The sequence below is a fragment of the Megalops cyprinoides genome, chromosome 6 (genome assembly GCF_013368585.1).
Source record: "Megalops cyprinoides isolate fMegCyp1 chromosome 6, fMegCyp1.pri, whole genome shotgun sequence".
Lineage (NCBI taxonomy): Eukaryota > Metazoa > Chordata > Actinopteri > Elopiformes > Megalopidae > Megalops > Megalops cyprinoides.
In genome coordinates, this window is record NC_050588.1 from 28,650,513 (window position 1) to 28,667,828 (window position 17,316).

Sequence of the window (17,316 nt, forward strand, 5' to 3'; positions counted from 1 at the left end):
ATTCAAAACTGCATTTTCAATAACGGTTCAATTCTACATTCCCTGCAGCACTGAGCTATACTTATGCCAAGTAATTTGAAGATGGGGAAATAATCACCATTCCATTGCATTTTTAAGTGGACACATTATTTATTTATTGTATTCATCCTTTATTTAACCAGGAAAGCCCCATCAAGATTGTCCCCCCTTATGCCATGGGGACCTGACATAAAGACACAGTTAGAATGAAAATATCACAATGACAGGGCACATAAACAAGGAACAAGACAAGTCGTAGCTAAATACAAGCTGTAAAGAGGCCATGTAGAGAGGTGAGCGGGGATGGCGTGAGGACCTCGGGGTATGTTGGCTTTAAGAGAGGAGCAGCGTTGAGGAGAGCGAGACTCAGGCACATTGAAATGTTCACAGAGCCCCGAGAGTCGAGTCAGTGGGGTGAGACTGGAGGAGGATGCCGCTCAGCTGTGACCACAGCCATTGGAGAAAGGTGTCAGAGTATTCCAACCCCTGGGGAAAACTGGGACATGCAGCCACTTGATATCAAATCCACATGGCTCACAGCTGCAATTGATTTGCATCTTTATTTATTTTTGCCTCCCAGCCTCATTTCAAAGGGTGTCACTTCCAGCATGGCAAAGAAACACCACTAAGCAGCAGTACATCTGATCTACTCCGTGTTTTTTTGAAAGACTGTTAAAGATGACATCGCACGTGATTTAAGGGGCATATCTTGGCAGTTATGATTTGATATCCAGTGAGAGGTGTGGTAAGGGGGAACCACACTGGCTGTGATGGTTTGGTCTGCTCCTCTTCGCCTTGCCGGGCTTTGATGAGCGACCCCGCTCTCCCCTCTCCTCCCGCAGCCTGCAGGAGCTGAAGAGCCCTCGCCTGGAGCTGCAGATCCACTCGGACGTGCCCTTCCAGATGCTGGACGGCAACAGCGGCCTGAGCTCCGAGAAGATCAGCCACAACCCCTGGAGCCTGCGCTGCCACAAGCAGCAGCTGAGCCGCATGCGCTCCGAGTCCAAGGACAGGAAGCTGTACAGTATCCCTTCACCCACTCTGCCAGGACGGCACAGGAACGCCGCTTACCAATTGTTGGGTTGAAGCTGTTAAGACATCACCTATTAGACAGGAAAGGTCAAACGTGCGGCAGTGAGAGTGTTAGCTGTCATTGACTTGCTGGGAGCTGTGTAAATGTTACACGTTGTAAAATTCCAGCCATAGCTGGAAAGGCGGAAGGCTGGAAAGTGATTTTTTCATGAAAGTGGCTAACGCCGTAAAGCCTCCATGTCTTACTGAAATTATTCTGAGCTGTATTTTGGCTCTTTTTTCATGCACTTTGAGAGGCTTACAAGCTTGCACCTGCCCCAGCCCTTTGTTTAGTGGAAATTTGGATCAGTCTGACCTAATTTTTTCAAATTCAATCAAGGAAGACATGCTTCACCACTCCTGGGTGTACTCTTAGCCCTTTGTCCCAAGCAGCCAAGAGTGAGGACACTGAGCCTTTGAAGCAAGTTCAGCCTGTACCTGATTGCATCACCTTTGCGTGGAAAGCTCAGTTGACTTAGGCCCTGAAGCCCACATGTAAAAGGAAAACATTGTCCTTCAGAGGGCTGCAGAAACAAGAGATGTGTTTGATTAAATTTTCCGCTGTGCTCACACATTCCTGGATTGTTTAGCTTTTGGCAGTGAGAAAAAAAAATAACAAACCAAATTAAGAAAAAAAAAAACCTAGACAGGTCATAGTGACCAGCCAGCAGTGTCCTTTTTTTGTTTATAGTGAGAAGCTAATTTGGAAAAAGTCAAAGGGACAGACCCTCAGAGGACAGGCATGTTGGATAGGGGCACTTGGAAAGTTGTGTCGGATTAGAGGTGAGTACTATGGCATTCAGGCGGTGGATCAAACAGCGCTTGGGCTGAGAGGGACCTCTATACCACTGATGTTGGTACTACAGCTGCTGGTGGCAGTATTTTACTGTTTGTCCTACTTAACTTTCTGTGGAAAAGATGAAGCACTCATCCTCCTGATTCTCCAAAGCATTGACCGTCTTCCTTTGAAGCCCTAGGCTATAACATAACACTCTTGAAGCAGTGTCGTTTAAATTTATTTCATAGTCAAACTGGATCTCTGTCTCAAAGGAGTCCCGTTGCTCTTCATTTTTTCCCTGCTCCCTCAAGTCCCATACGATGGTGATGTGACAGGTTGTGAGCGTATTGTCACTTCAGTGTTAAGCGGTGTTAGTCAGGCTGGTGGGCGGCAGTGTCGCATAGTGGTTAAGGAGCAGGACTCATAACCGAAAGGTTGCTGGCTCAATTCCCTGCTGGGGCACTACTGCTGTACCCTTGGGAAAGGTACTTAACCAACCCACAATTGTCTCAGTAAATATCCAGCTGTGTGAATGGATGTAAGTCACTATGGATGAGAGCGTCTGCTAAATGGCAGTAATATGAACGTAATGCAAATGTCCAGGGTGGTAACGTTTACGCTCGGAGGAAAGGCTCCTTGACGGTCGCCCCCCCACAGAATTCCTGCTGCTGGAGAACGTGGTGCACCACTTCAGCTACCCCTGCATCCTGGACCTGAAGATGGGCACCCGGCAGCACGGCGACGACGCGTCCGAGGAGAAGGCGGCGCGGCAGATGAAGAAGTGCGAGCAGAGCACCTCCGCCACCCTGGGGGTGCGGGTCTGCGGCATGCAGGTGAGGGGCGACGCGTTTGGGGCTACACACGGCTTAACCTAAACGCAGAGTCCGTCAACTCCGGTATATTTACATTCACACCTAACATCGAAACTCGCAGACATTCTAACATAGGGTTGAGTGAAATATGTTTGAAGTCCGGGTTTGATATCTGTGACCTTTTGAGTTATTAAACAGACGCCCTTTTTCCAGGGTTTATTTTTTCAGTGGACCTGATATACAACAGGCCATTTGGGCCATGTGTGAACTAAGAGGAAAATAATGTGGTAAAATATTTGTAAGAAGAGATTTAGGAGTTTTCCTCAGCAGGGAGGGTTGCCCTTGACTGAAATGAATGTTGTGGAGGGAGGTGTTTATTTCCCTTGTTCATCTGGGGGCAGATTCAGACTGTGCCGTGGCAGCGATGCTGCTGAGTTCGGGCTCCCGAGGAGCGCGCTGGGCTCACTAATGGCATTCCTCTCCTCTCATTCCTGGATTTAGATGGGCTGAGAGATGAGCGATGGGGCTCATCCCTCTCTCTGACGCCGCTCCCATTATACGCAGCTGCGCGGAGGCATCTCACCAGCGTCCTCTGCTCCCGCTGCCCCTCGCTAGCGTCTCTCTCTATCCATCACCCCAGCACAAGAGGGGGTGGGGGGGAACGCCCTGCGACTGAAGCCAGTGCAGGAACGAGGAATGTAATCAGGAGGAAATGGACATCCTGCAGTCATAGACGCAGGGACGGCTAGAGATGAATGGCTGTATTTATGGAAGGGGACATTACTTATTAGTGAGGGGACTAAATGGAACTGAGCAGGATTTTCCATTGGCTTCAAATGGCACCCTTTCCAATGCATGCCAGTGAGAGCGCATTTCTCAACATTCTCTCCTTTCTCCCGTCTCTTTTTTGCAGGTGTACCAGATGGACACAGGCCACTATCTTTGTAGGAACAAGTACTACGGCCGGGGGCTGTCCATCGAGGGCTTCCGCCACGCGCTCTATCAGTTCATGCACAACGGGGCCCAGCTGAGGAGGGACCTTTTCGAGCCCATCCTGGGCAAACTGCGCAGCCTGAAGGCTGTGCTGGAGAGACAGAACTCCTACCGCTTCTACTCCAGCTCCCTGCTCATCATCTACGAAGGCAAGGAGCCCGAGGCGGACCCCTGGCAGAATCCATCCGACGGGCCGCCCGAAAGGGACATGAGTCCCTGCCCGGCGGCCCAGGGCCCCTTGGAGGCCCCCCCGGTGCCCCAGCCCCCTGCAGACTGCGTCCTCCCCCACCAGGAGCCTCCCCCACCCCCCAGCGTGGATGTGCGCATGATTGACTTCGCTCACAGCACCTTCAAAGGCTTCCGGGACGACCAGACTGTGCACGACGGGCCGGACAGGGGCTACGTGTTCGGACTAGAGAGCCTAATCAAGATTCTGGAAGGGATTCGAGACGAGAACCAGTAGCGAAAACAGGCTCCGCCCTCCCCACCTCTCTTCCCTCAAAGCCCAACCCCACCTTTGATGTAATGAAAAAAAAGGAGGAAAAAAAAGCTAAACAAATGAAAAACAGGGTGACATTTACAAGAAAGAAAAGCACATTTATAGGCAAAGAAACCAAGGAGTGACAGCTTCTGTAGCTCTCAGCAATGTGGAAACAGACACTAAAGGTTTGAGAAACCTTTGTTCTCCTCATTGATTGACACCTAGTGGCTACTTCTGGCAGGGTCTACAGTCCCACTATCAGGACAGACGCAGCTGCTATCCCTTTGCAGCACTGAGGGACATGTCTGCCTTGTGGGTTCATCGCCACCATGTGGCCATTTCAAGTATTGTTTTGAGGCACGGGTCAAGAATAACAAAGCAGCCGCAGCTCAGGGCACGTCCAGGGTCAGGCCCTGTCTTAACACTGTGGGGTTGGTATGGGGGAGTTTGTGTGTGTGTGTGCGTGCGTGTGTGTCTGTGTGTAAGAGTGTGTATGCATGAGGGAAGAGCAGGGGAGGGGGGTTGTTGGGATGACATCCCCTCAAAAATTATTCTTAGCAGCAGTATTCCCATTGTGGTTTTGAAAGGGGAGCAGCTTTGCTGGCAATCGTTTTCGAAAGCTTTACTGTAAAGGGAGCTGGACAGTTTTAAAATTTAATCTTAATGGGGAAAAAAGATGAACCCCCTTTACAGGCCCAGTTTAAAAACCACAGCTTTACTGTATGGAAATCCTATATATAACAGGTCACCTTCTTATTATTTTGCAAGCTTCTTCTAGTCATCTTATTCACCTCCATTAGCGTCACTTTCATTTATCGTAGATTCCACATTTTTTGCATACCTTTTGTCCTTTCTTCGCCCACCAATTAATGGTAGTTCAGGCAGTCCCAGGCTGGGCGATGGGACAGCTGAGGGATGCTTTTTTTTTTTTTTTTTTGGCCCTGACCCTTTATTGTCCCCATGTTACAAAGCTTTTCCTCGGTCAGGGGTGGTGGGTGACCCTGAAAGAAAACCTGTCTTGTAATTTGCACTGTAGAGGCTGGATCTAAAGCATCAAAGCATGACTCTTCTTTTTCTTACTTCTTTTTTTTTTTTTTTTTTTTGGTTCTGCTTCAAGTAAGAGGGTGGAGAAAAAATATTTATACACAGTGATACCTTTCCTCCATCAGCACATGTAGCAAAAAAAAAAAAAAAAAAAAAAGGAAAAAAAGAGAACCTGACTTGACCATCCTCTCTGTTTGTCTGTGCTTTACCCCTACCATGGCTAGGTTAGGATGTTCTCTGTGTAGGCAGAACAATTTTGCACTGTAGCCAGAGCGCCTTTTGGTGTATGTGGATTCCTTTTCCCCCCCCCCCCCCCCCCCCCCCCCCCCCCGGCACACCGTAGGCCTTCAGGCGCTCAAGTCTGTGCTTCGAATCTGTTGTGTAAGATTGGAGCTTGCCTTTTCCCCTCACAGCGTACGTAGCGCGTAAAGGTCACGTTCATTGGTTTGCAGTTACGTTGAAAATTGTGCACATTCGCATCATGGAAAGGCCCCTGCTGCTGTTCAGTGTTCTTCCGTATTTTTGGCAGCAGCTGTAGTGAAATCGTTGCCCTCCAGTCCAGTTTGCTGCTTTACCCGGGCCTGTCCTGTAACTGTGTCAAATGCATCACGAACCTCTGTGCCACCGGCCAATATGAGGGTTCTTCGCATTCTTAATTCCCTTTCCTTCAGATGTCAGACTCTTCCGAAATCCTACCTGTTTATTTGAAACATGAATTAATCAGAACAATTCCTCTCAGTCAACATGAGTGATTATGGCTTTCTTCACCAGCGTAAAGTCAGCATAACTAGTCTGTTGGGTAGAGTGTTAAAATATTGTTAAGCTGGAATCTCTCTGATGCCCCGTTTCAACTGAAGTGGATTATGTGAAAAGAAAATGATTATTTTAAAGCATTCAGCACAGCATGACATTTATCTACAGGATATACTCTGATACTTAAAATCATCCCTGTGGAGAATTGTGTGTGTGTTTATATGTTTTAGAATTTTATATATATATATATATATATATATATATATATATATATATATATATATATATATATATATATATCAGACTTCATTTTAACATTTTAAAAAAGGCACTGGCCTTTGAGGGTTTTCTACAATAAAGTGCCGCTCTGTTTAGTTTGCAATAAAACTGAAACCCTGTGATGTGCCAGAGAAAGAAGGGAATTAACACTTGTAAAGTAAATAGAAACAAGAATCCAAAAGTCTGTAAAGGGTTTGGATTAAGTCGAAATGGCCTCCTTTGTGGTGGATGTTATATGTCAATCTTTCCATAGATGTGAGAAAATATTTGTAGAGAACTATTACCCCCAAAAATTCAAAGTATCATTTTCTTTGTCGTTGTTGCATGGATGGATATTTTTTTAAGAAGAATTATAATGACATCTTTATGACAACTTTGAATGTGAGCTAAAAAAAAAAAACATTTATTTAAAAAAACTGTCTCTTGTCTTCTTTATCTTTTTTTTTTTTTGTTTTGCTTCCTTTGATGTCAATTCATACACATTCAACCTGGGGGTGTACGTTTTCAGCCAGCTAACAGTATCTTAAAAATCGTTCAGTTTGAAAGACATATAGGTATAGATGTTCTCCCCACCACAGCCCAGTAGCTCGGTCAAAAGAGACTAAAATATTGTGTACACAAGCAAAATTAAAAATGTTGGGGTTTTACCTAACTTTTATCCATAAACCAAGCAATGTTGACGGAAGTTCTTAAATAATGTAGTGTTCAAACAGAACGCTTAATGATTTTCCAAGTAAAAGGTAACATGACAACAGACAGACCCAGTCGTTGCACCCCAGGTTGAATAGGATCTATTGCTTTTGCTATTTCGCGTCGCTGTGCAGATGTCACCGACTGAATGTATTTAGACCATGCCCCCGTTACTGTGGCTTTCTTCTAATTGGTTCCTTGATGTTACACGTCTCATTAAAATCGAGCCGTAATAGGTTCCGTTCTGGGTATGTCACATTTTGATTTGACAGTGAGTTTAAGATACTTCCTCGCCACGTTGTTTTCCTCTGATTGGTCAAGAATAATTATGGAAATGGACGTGACCAAACCAGCACGGGAAGTGTCATTTCACGAGAATTACTGTAACAAGACGACGATTTCAAATGATATTAAATTAAAACACAAAACTTTGCACGCATCCATTTCGATGCATCGTTCTATGCCCATGCTTATATTTCAGTGATAGATTCAATCGCACAGTTTCAGAGTGTGAGTGGTTTCAGTGGTTGCTGGGTGACCGGATGGTTACTCTTTATGCAATTCCACCATTAGCTCAATTAAACATATCCACGAATGAAAATACTATTGTTTTAGATTTAAAAGATTTAATATAAAACGGACACAGCTGAACTGTTCAAATAGCTATGTAGATATTACATGTTTAAATACGAACCCTCCTATATACAGATTGGTACAATCCGAAGACCTATGAACCGAGGTAACGTCACATGGTTATTGTTGAATGGCATTGTGGTCTTGTTCCGCCCCTCTGTTGAAGATTGTATTAACCTGTGTAATTTACTAGTCATTCAGGGAAAAAGTCAATGAACCAGTTTTTGAGATAGCAACGTGTCACATAGTTAACATCAGCTACGTTGACGTCAGTTAGCTAGCTAACTGAACTTCTCAGCTGGAGACAACATATTCCGTGACAGAGCAATTTTGACAGGTGAGTTACAAGGCATGTCAAACTGATACTGTTCTACACCTTGGTATTCTGGCTGGGTAGGTTAGATGATGATAATAAAGTTATATTCCCCGGTCTTGAAGTCGCAACCGCCATTCATTACAAAGGGGAATCTCAGAGAACTTGATATAACTGGAACGATAGTTTATTTACAGCTAACCATACAGCAAACTGACGGTATTATTGCCTGTTCGATCCATTTATGCATGGAATTATCTAATGTCATCTGTTTTACTACATAGCTCGCTAGATAGCTAAATAGTTAGATCAGTGTACTGCAGTTATCGTCAACAAAGCCAACCATCAGCAAGACCGCTGTATAGCTGCGTTAAGTAAACTTTAACGTTTGTATGCCGGGACTAAGTAACGTGGCCATTGGAACGTGTACCAACTTTTAGCTAGCTAGCTAGCTACATAGACAGATTACCTGATTTCACAGATTAAAACATCGTGGGATTATCCTGCTTTGCAAACTAACGTTAGCGATATCCGAGCTTTTTTTTTTTTTTTTTTTTTTTACTTTACTAGCTAGTAAACCAGCTAATTCACATGACATGTAAGGTTTCTTTGAGCTGACATCAGTTTCCTTGTTTCCTGATTCATGTGTAGCCTTTTAACGATAGCTACCTCCTCCATTCAGGAGAAAAAAACTAGGTCCAGATATGGATCCATCATACGAAACATTATTTGTCTGAAAATATCTGAATCGAAAGAAACAGATTTACCTGGCTAGCTCACTGCTTGTAATGGATAATACAGATTTAGCATTTTGGCTGTAGTCGACGGTGTAGTTATTATTTAGCTAATCTTTCCCGTGTTATCGTCTGGCGATCAGTGAAGTGTCGGTTTTACTGCGGATAAAACATTTTTAACTTTTTTTTCGTTTCACAGAGTTAAATGCCTTTCTGCCTCCCGCTTCGGCTGATCAATTGTTGACCCTCTCCAGTTGAAGCCTAAAATGAAAGCGCTGATCTTGGTTGGTGGATATGGCACCAGACTCCGGCCCCTCACCCTGAGTGTGCCGAAGCCGCTGGTTGAGTTCTGCAACAAGCCGATCCTGCTGCACCAAGTGGAAGCTCTGGTGAAGGTCAGATGTCTACAAGTCAGCCACCATCCTCAAGACTTTAATTGTGTGAAGCTTCTGTCCACCATGTCTGGATCTTTCTGAAGCACTGTCAGACTGTTTTAATTGTGCTACACTTATAATCCCAAGTGCTTTCCGGATAGGACAGTACTTCATTAATCCAAAAAGGAAATTGTTTTGCCAGCAGTCAAGCATGTGGAAAAACAGAAGCTCACAACATAAAACAATAGGACAATAAGAAAAGAAAATGCCACTGCACCGATAAATAACATATTGCAATAATTATATTAAGTGATCTTATTGCACTTATGTGGTTATTGCACGTGAGAGGTTTCACAATGAATTGCACTTAAGTTCTTGCAGTGCGAAGGATTCAATGGTGATCTCTCCACGACAGAAGGGGGAGGAGTTAAACAGTGTTATTGCTGTAGGTAGAAAGGATCTCCTGTGACGCTACATGGAGCACTTTGAAGGGATCAGTCTATTGCTGAAAGTGCTCCTTTGGTGAGCCAGTGTGCCATGGAGGGGGTGGACACGGTAGTCCATAATGCTCAGCAGATTGTTGAGCATCCTCCTCTGAGACCTCTACTAGAGAGCTCAGCCCTGCTCCCAGGATGGCGCCAGCCCTCCTTAGGAGCTTGTTGATTCTGTTGGCATCAGCTGTCCTCGCAAGGCTGCCCCAGCACACCACAGCATAAAAGATGGCACTGGCCACCACAGACTGGTCAGAGGTGTAGAGGTTTGAATAGGAAGGGTGACAGGACTGTCCCCTGCACTGCATCCGTATTGCTGACCACCGACTCTGACATGCAATTCAGAAGCCACACATACTGCAGTCGACCAGTCAGGTAGTCCATAATCCAGGATATAGGGGGGGGGGGGGGGGGGGGGCATCTACCGACATCATCGCCAGTTTGTTCCCCAGCAGGACAGGCCAGATAGTGGTGAATGCACAGGAGAAATCAAAGAACATAATTCTCACCGTGCTGCCTGGCTGATCAAGGTGAGCATAGGAGCGATGAAGCAAGTAGGGATGTCCTCACTGTGGGCCGCAGGTGAGCCAGAACCAGCCTTTCCAATGCCTTCATAGTATGGGAGGTCAGAGCCACTGGCCTGCAGTCATTGGAGGCACTGGGGTGCATCTTCGTTGCTACAGGAACCAGTCAGGATGTCTTCTTCATCACAGGAACCCTCTAAAGGCTCAGGCTCAGGTTGAACAATTGCTGGGAAGCTCCACACAGCTGGGCACAGGCTCTGAATATGCTTGGGCTGACTCCGTCGGGACCCGTGGCCTCGCCCTGTCTGAGTCTGCTCAGCTCTCTCCTCACCTGCTCTGTAGTGTAGTGGGGGGGGGGGGGGGAGAAGAGGAAAGGGCAAGACAGGAGGGTCATCAAGGGAGCAGGGGAGAAGGTGAACTGGAGCCCCCTCATCAAACATGTTGAAAAACAGGGTTAACCCGTTGGACCTGTCCTGGCTGTGCTCTACTTTCAGACTGCTGGTCTTTTTGTAGCCTGTGATGCTCCTCAGCTCCCTCATGCTGTTTCCCGGGAGTTTTAGCTCCAGCTTCCTCTTGTAGCCGTCTTTACCCTTACACAGAGCAGCATACACAGAGAGTGCCATGTCATAAATTAAGAGCAAAGTATATAGTTAAATAACAATAGCAGTGCCAGGATGCAAACAACTTTTTTACTGCCCGCAGGGTTTGTCGAATCTGTTGAAGTCTCATGTCTTACAGTGATGCCTCCCCCATCTGACATTATGGTTCCAATGTCCATCGTGGTGTATTGCCTATGTAGTGACATTGCCTCTAATGCTAGCAGCTGCGTGCTTAGCGTTTTTATTCACCAGGGTTTACTTTCTGTCTGTCCAGGCTGGTGTCAATCATGTAATCTTGGCTGTGAGTTACATGTCTGAGTTGCTGGAACGAGAGATGAGGGCCCAGGAAGAGAGGGTAAGTATACGATTTGCTGGACAGAGTGAGGGGGGGAGTGGTTTCAGTTTCCAGCAAATTTAGTAGCAAGTTTTGTTTTTGTTATTCTGAAACCAGCAGTGTGTTATTTTCACGGAGATAATAGTAGTGTTAGTACGTTCATATACACAATATTCTCCATCGGCATGCTGAGGTACTTTTCTTATATATGGTCTGACTCTGTCTCACAGCTTGGCATCCGGATATCCCTCTCTCATGAGAAGGAGCCACTGGGAACAGGTAAGCGGCCACTGTGCATGGTGAGGAATGGCTGATGCGTAGCTGTCTGCTTTTGGAGGATTGGAGCTGTTGGCTTAACAATGTATATTGTTTCTGCCTCAAAGCGGGCCCCCTTGCCCTGGCCAGGGAGCTGCTGATGGACAACGCTGAGCCCTTCTTTGTGCTTAACAGCGATGTCATCTGTGAATTTCCCTTCGAGGACATGCTGAGATTCCACAAACATCATGGAAAGGAGGGCACCATTGTGGTGAGTAGAACAGTTGTCATTAAGAATAAGTTGGTCTGCTCTTGGGTCCAAGAAGTGAAGTCAGGACCACTCTGTTTGTTTCAGGTGACTAAGGTGGAGGAGCCCTCCAAGTATGGCGTGGTGGTGTTTGAGACAGAGAGTGGACGCATCCATCGCTTTGTGGAGAAACCGCAAGTCTTCGTCTCCAACAAGATCAATGCAGGGATGTACATCTTCAGTCCCTCCATGCTGAACAGGATCCAGGTCAGTTCCAGCCAGCACATTCCTATCCACTCAGTAGCTGCATTCCCACTGCCTGGCCAGACCACATTTCATGAGGGCATGATTATGCCACAACCCCCTGCCAAAGGCTGTGTCTAAAAAATGCATTGTTTTCCTACTGTCAGCCCATAATAGCAGCTCTTTGGCTCCCGAAAGCAGATAGTTGGTAAGCATACCGGTATTACTGCTACTTCCCACTGACTTCATCTCATCCAGTGTACAATATTGGTACACATTTCTTATGCCTTTGCCGTCTTAAACCTTAAGAAACGTTTTTGAAAACAAACTCATCCTCTCACCAGACAGAAAAATTGTCCATGAGCAACACTGCCCTTATTCCCCATTGTCCTGCTGAAGCTGAAAGACAATTATTGGGACTTGGGGAAGTGCTTGAAGGTCTGTGGTAGGCCTGCTCGCAGCTCCCTTGAGGCCTATAAAAGACGGAGGAGAAGCAAAAGGCACTATCAGCTTTGGCACACCCTGGTCAGGCCCAGCAGTGGAAATGTGGATCTTGTAGGAGAACTGAACTATAGTGGTGTGGAGCGAGGGAAGTTACACTATGAGCCTAACTGATTGTATGATGGTTTGCTTTGGAAGAGAGGTCACCTTTGGATTTCAAATACATTTGTTTGCCCCACTCAACAGAATATTGCTTCAGTGAGAAATAGAAAAAAATGTGGACCATTTTTTAGGTTCTGGTTCATATTGTTTTTGAGTTTGGCCTTTTTTGGTATCTAAATCCGGCTTTGTCGTCTCTCAGCTAAGGCCCACCTCTATTGAGAAGGAGATCTTCCCAGTGATGGCCCAGGAAGGACATCTATATGCCATGGAGCTCCAAGGTGACAGTCACACTGCTCTCACAATACAACAAAACACATGTCACTTTCACCCTTTCACAAAATTGATTATTTTGATCTAAATACCAATAAATATCTTGCATGCTTACTTTAATTTACTCTCTACAACAGAAGCTATATGTTGTGCATCACATCATTATGTGGGGCTGTTTGTGTATGTTCGCAGGGTTCTGGATGGATATTGGCCAGCCCAAGGACTTCCTGACAGGGATGTGTATGTATCTGCAGTCTTTGAGGCAGCAGGGTCCAGAGAAGTTGCGCACTGGACCAGGATTTTTGGGCAATGTACTGGTGGTGAGTTGGGCATATGTAATATTCATATGCATATGATCCCTGGGTCACAATGGATGACCCTCCTGATAAGATGATTTTTGAACAGAAGGTCTTGGGTTTGAATCTTGGGGTTTAAGACCATTATTGTAGCAAGAACATTACCAGCTGTGTAAAGGGGTGATACATTTAAAGTGTGACAGCAACCTAGATTACTGTGGATAAAGGGTGTCTATCAAGCAAGTAATTACAAGCAAATGATGTCTTGAAAATATCATATTAATGGAATGTTAATGGCATAATACAGCATGAGAGGCAAATCTAACTTGATCCTTGGAAACAAGCCTTTCTGGAATTAACAGCAATTTACTGGCAAAGCTATTTGTAGTTTTAAGGAGAAAAATGGTAGTCTGAGTATAATGATTTTGAACATCCCGGCTGAATTTACTCATTTTAAGTTTAAATGAGTAAAGTAAAATTGAGAAATACTTACATTATGATTTTATGTGTCAGTCAATGTTAAGCCATACTGTGCACAGAATGTATGAAAATGGTGGCTACCTATTAACAAAGATGAAAATGCAGGATAGAATAATACTGAATGCTGAAAATATCAGAATGGAAGAAACAATATAAAGCAATGCAAATATAGGTCCCTGAGGTAACTACTCATGATGCAAAGAATCCCATTTCAGTTTTAAATTCTGTTTTAAAATAAATAAATAGACAGTTCCAAAGGTGAAAGAATGACTTGGGAAAAATTGAAACCCATTAAAAGAAATTAAGGACAAATTACAGAAATAGCTTTCTGATTTGGTAATGCTTTAACAACAAGACATTAAAAAGGCAGATTCAGACAGCTTTGTTAATCCAATTGGATCCAGACTGGGGTAATGCTTTACAAGTAAATTGCTCCTAATAGGCTAGCTTCCGAAACAGAGTCCAATCTGAGAAAACACAGTGAGAAATAAATGGAAAAACACCTTTCAGCATGAGGCCTTCGATTTCCCCCCTAAGACAGCCTAGGGCGAGACAAACCATAGCCAGACTAGGAGGAGAAGCCTGTCCCTGTAAGCCAGCAGCTGATACAGGGTCCAAACGCTCTCCATCCAGGTTACTGCGGGTCAGATCCAATCATTAGAGACCCTCCTATCATTAAGGGAGACTAGAGAGATGTTTTTAGCCTACTGTTAAACAGTTATACTACACCCGATTACTGCAGAAGTTCTGGTAAATCATCCCATTTTTGAGGTAATACTCCTTACATTGCATACGTCTTGTCCTACCCCTTACAGGGAATCTATTCAGAATACTTATCAACAACTGCCATCATGGTTATTTAGGGTGTGGATTTAAATCTGTCTAAAAAAATTTGTCTTATTTTTCATGATCTGCTGCCAGCATATGTAACTACATTTAAAAATTCACACCATATAGCTCCCCCTTCTGTATGTAAACTTCCACTAGAGGGTGCCCCAATCTTAAAATCTACCATATTGACTGGTTGCATGGAGTTTCAGAATTATACACTTTTTGATGTGTTTCTACTCTATCAGTTATTTCAGTGAACATTTTGAAAACTGACAAACAGTAGAAAGACCATGCAGGTGAATAGGTATGAATAGGTATGAGTGGTTATATTTTAAAAGCCTGCTCTGTTTTTTTTTAATGTAATGTTTTTCTTTGCATTTTTTTATTCCAGGACCCTACGGCTCAGATTGGGGAGAACTGCACCATAGGTCCAAACGTGACGTTGGGCGCAGGGGTGGTGCTGGAGGACGGGGTACGAATCAAGCGCTGCACTGTGCTAAAGGGGGCGCGGGTGCGCTCCCACTCCTGGCTGGAGTCCTGCATCATCGGCTGGAGCTCCTCCGTAGGGCAGTGGGTGAGCAGATACTAACTCTATAGGACACGCACTCACTCTCCCATCTGCACAAATCTACAGGACACACAGGCACAGAGACACATGCATACAGACGCTTGCATTCCTGACAGTGTATATGCAGACTGCTGGACAGAAATGGCACTAAAAATTATGACAAACAGCCATAACAATCTGTACTAGCTGCTCTGAATTGGTACCTTTATTGTTCCATAGCTGACACAGCCGGAGGACAAACGCCATACACTGTGCGTACGTATTGGCTGTTACCACTGAAAGATCATTTATGTAATGTATTACACATAAAGCTCAACCAATCAAATTGTATTTGAAATAGGGTGCATTTTAGATTACGTTACCTTACATTCATTTACCAGATGCTCTTATCCAGAGCGAATTCCAGCTTAGAAGAACAGAAGTGTATCCATTCAAGTTGAATAGCCATTCAGGTTCCATTTTTACACTGGAAATTGTCACAAAGCAATTATATGCAATTATTGAACCGCGCAGACTGATGTATGTGCAGAGAAATGAAGACACACACACACACACACACACACACAGTATGAACACCCTCACAGCTGCTGTAAAGCACGAGGAGGGCGGCGTGTCACCTGTCACCACATTCTCACTCTTTCCCTCTACAGTGTGCTACCTTTTGTCACCCTCCCACTTATCACTTATCATGAAGTCCCCTTTCCCCGCCGTTGCCATTGGCTCCTCCGTTCTCCGTCTCTGCCCGGCACACCCTGCTGCTGTCAGTCACCGTGTTCCTGTGCATGTCCCCCGTGTCCCCCCCAACGCAGGTGCGGATGGAGAACGTGACAGTGCTGGGGGAGGACGTGATCGTGAACGACGAGCTGTACCTGAACGGTGCCAACGTGCTGCCTCATAAGTCCATCACCGACTCCGTGCCTGAGCCGCGCATCATCATGTAGACTGGATTCCTGCTGCTCTCGGGCTGGGACGGGGGCACCAGGCAGTGTGCCAGCCAGAGGGACAGGAGAGACAGACAGACAGGCAGGCAGGCAGGCAGACAGGCAGACAGGGAGACAACTCGGACATAGCTGCTGTGACATTCACTATGCATGACAGAGAACAGTTAAAGGTTGCAGTATGGATCATGGGAGTAAAGTATGGGTATGTATGTGTGTGTCTGCCTAGGTTTCGAGATCACTTCTTTATGTGTATGTTTGTGTATGGGGACTGAGAAAGGGAATGGGGGTTTTTTGTGGTTGTGAAACTGTGTGACGTGGGCGGGTCAAGTCAAGGTCAAACGAGGTATGCGTGCGTGTGTCAGAGAGTACATGGACAATGTCTGCAATACATCACTGGTGACTTTACATCATGCCCTCGTGGCAGCTGCTTAAAATTGTTCATGTGAAGGAACACTTCAATACAAAGTCTTTTTTCATGAAAACAGAGGGAAAGTTTGTAATAGCTTATGAACAAAAACTCTAGGGTGGTTTCAAGTATCACATCGCCTTAAGAAGCTTTTTTTGGGCAATTACTTTTTTCTGTTATGACCTGATGCCAATGTCAGCCAAATGCCTGATAATCTTGTAACATTTAAGTTGAACCAGGAATATATATAGACTCTATTTAGATTTATACTTAGTTTTTACTGACATTGTTGAGCAGAAATCTTCTATTGCCTAATGTTTATTTAGGTAAGATACTCTGAAGGAAGTGCTGACAGTGTGTGAGGCTTTAGAAACCCTTCAGGTAAAGCTGAGGGTTCCCAATGCTGTTAGATTAAAAAAAAAACCCATTCCATTTAGTCATAATGCAGTCTATCTCAATAGAGGTATGCAGAGCCATGGCAATCAGACTAGGTCATCTTTGTTGTTTCTTTGTTCTACTCTGCTATATAACCGTCAAGTGTGTTCATTTATCTGACAGCATGGAACGGGGAATGAGAAAGATGTAATGATGTTTGAATACCTGTCAATAAAGAGAAGCGAGTGTTGGGTTGATCATGCCATGCAGAGATGTGGAAGTGGTGAGCAGTGGAGACAGAGGAGTGGATAACCACCTCCCCCAGCTGTCTCACTGCCCCCCTCTTCAGCCCTACAAGCCCACTGCAGAACTGTTTGTCAGTGAGTGGCACCACTGACCGCTAACTGAATAATGTCCACGTGAAGAAATGCCAATGTTTTAATGAAGTCCTTTTTATATAAATACGATTATTTGATCCACCTGGTTAAGCTGTACTTTCTCCTTCTGAGTAGTTTTGTGGCAATTACTTGCTTTATCTATGCACGTGTTCGGACACACTCATTTTTGCTCAAGTTGCACCGTTCCGAGTGTCCTCGACTCACTAGTCAGGCTCGGTTCTCCCTCACCTAGCCTAATGAATGAAAGCACCGCTTTATTGTCCCTAGAGCAACCAGGAGTGCCAGCTTAGGTAGCAATTTGTTTCGCTGGCCGGTGTACAACTTACCCAAGTGGCGGCTACCAAACATTACATGAGCTAGCTATGTAACAACACCTCCCTGATAGATGTCTATCACTCCGATCTGATATTGATCGTAAGAGTTCATTACACCTGCTGGGGGCCACCACAATACAGATAGGGAAATATTTCATATAGTTTGAA

General features: G+C 45.0%; 2 protein-coding genes across 5 annotated transcripts in view; both read left to right on the forward strand.

Annotated features, from left to right (window-relative positions):
- ip6k1 (inositol hexakisphosphate kinase 1) overlaps positions 1 to 5,208 on the forward strand; it is a 32,974-nt gene extending 27,766 nt beyond the window's left edge. For all 4 annotated transcript variants that reach the window (XM_036531885.1, XM_036531887.1, XM_036531888.1 and 1 more), the window contains 3 exons: positions 861 to 1,042; positions 2,525 to 2,700; positions 3,593 to 5,208. In XM_036531885.1, coding sequence (XP_036387778.1) covers positions 861 to 1,042; positions 2,525 to 2,700; positions 3,593 to 4,135 — 901 coding nt within the window. In that variant the 3' untranslated portion in view covers positions 4,136 to 5,208. The remainder of the gene's footprint in view (positions 1 to 860; positions 1,043 to 2,524; positions 2,701 to 3,592) is intronic.
- Positions 5,209 to 7,708: 2,500 nt separating this feature from the next.
- gmppb (GDP-mannose pyrophosphorylase B) lies at positions 7,709 to 16,910 on the forward strand. Its single transcript, XM_036531449.1, has 10 exons — positions 7,709 to 7,889; positions 8,799 to 8,994; positions 10,862 to 10,942; positions 11,152 to 11,200; positions 11,305 to 11,447; positions 11,532 to 11,690; positions 12,469 to 12,547; positions 12,732 to 12,859; positions 14,538 to 14,720; positions 15,524 to 16,910. The coding sequence occupies exons 2-10, from the start codon at positions 8,866 to 8,868 to the stop codon at positions 15,653 to 15,655; spliced, it is 1,083 nt and encodes a 360-aa protein (XP_036387342.1). The 5' UTR covers positions 7,709 to 7,889; positions 8,799 to 8,865; the 3' UTR covers positions 15,656 to 16,910.
- The last annotated feature ends 406 nt before the right edge of the window (positions 16,911 to 17,316 follow it).

Coding starts and splice junctions, on each gene's coding strand:
- gmppb (XM_036531449.1), top strand. CDS start 8,866: ATGAAAGCGCTGATCTTGGTTGGTGGATATGGCACCAGACTCCGGCCC. Junction 12,548..12,731: donor ATATGCCATGGAGCTCCAAG/GTGACAGTCACA, acceptor GTATGTTCGCAG/GGTTCTGGATGGATATTGGC. Junction 12,860..14,537: donor TTTTGGGCAATGTACTGGTG/GTGAGTTGGGCA, acceptor TTTTTATTCCAG/GACCCTACGGCTCAGATTGG.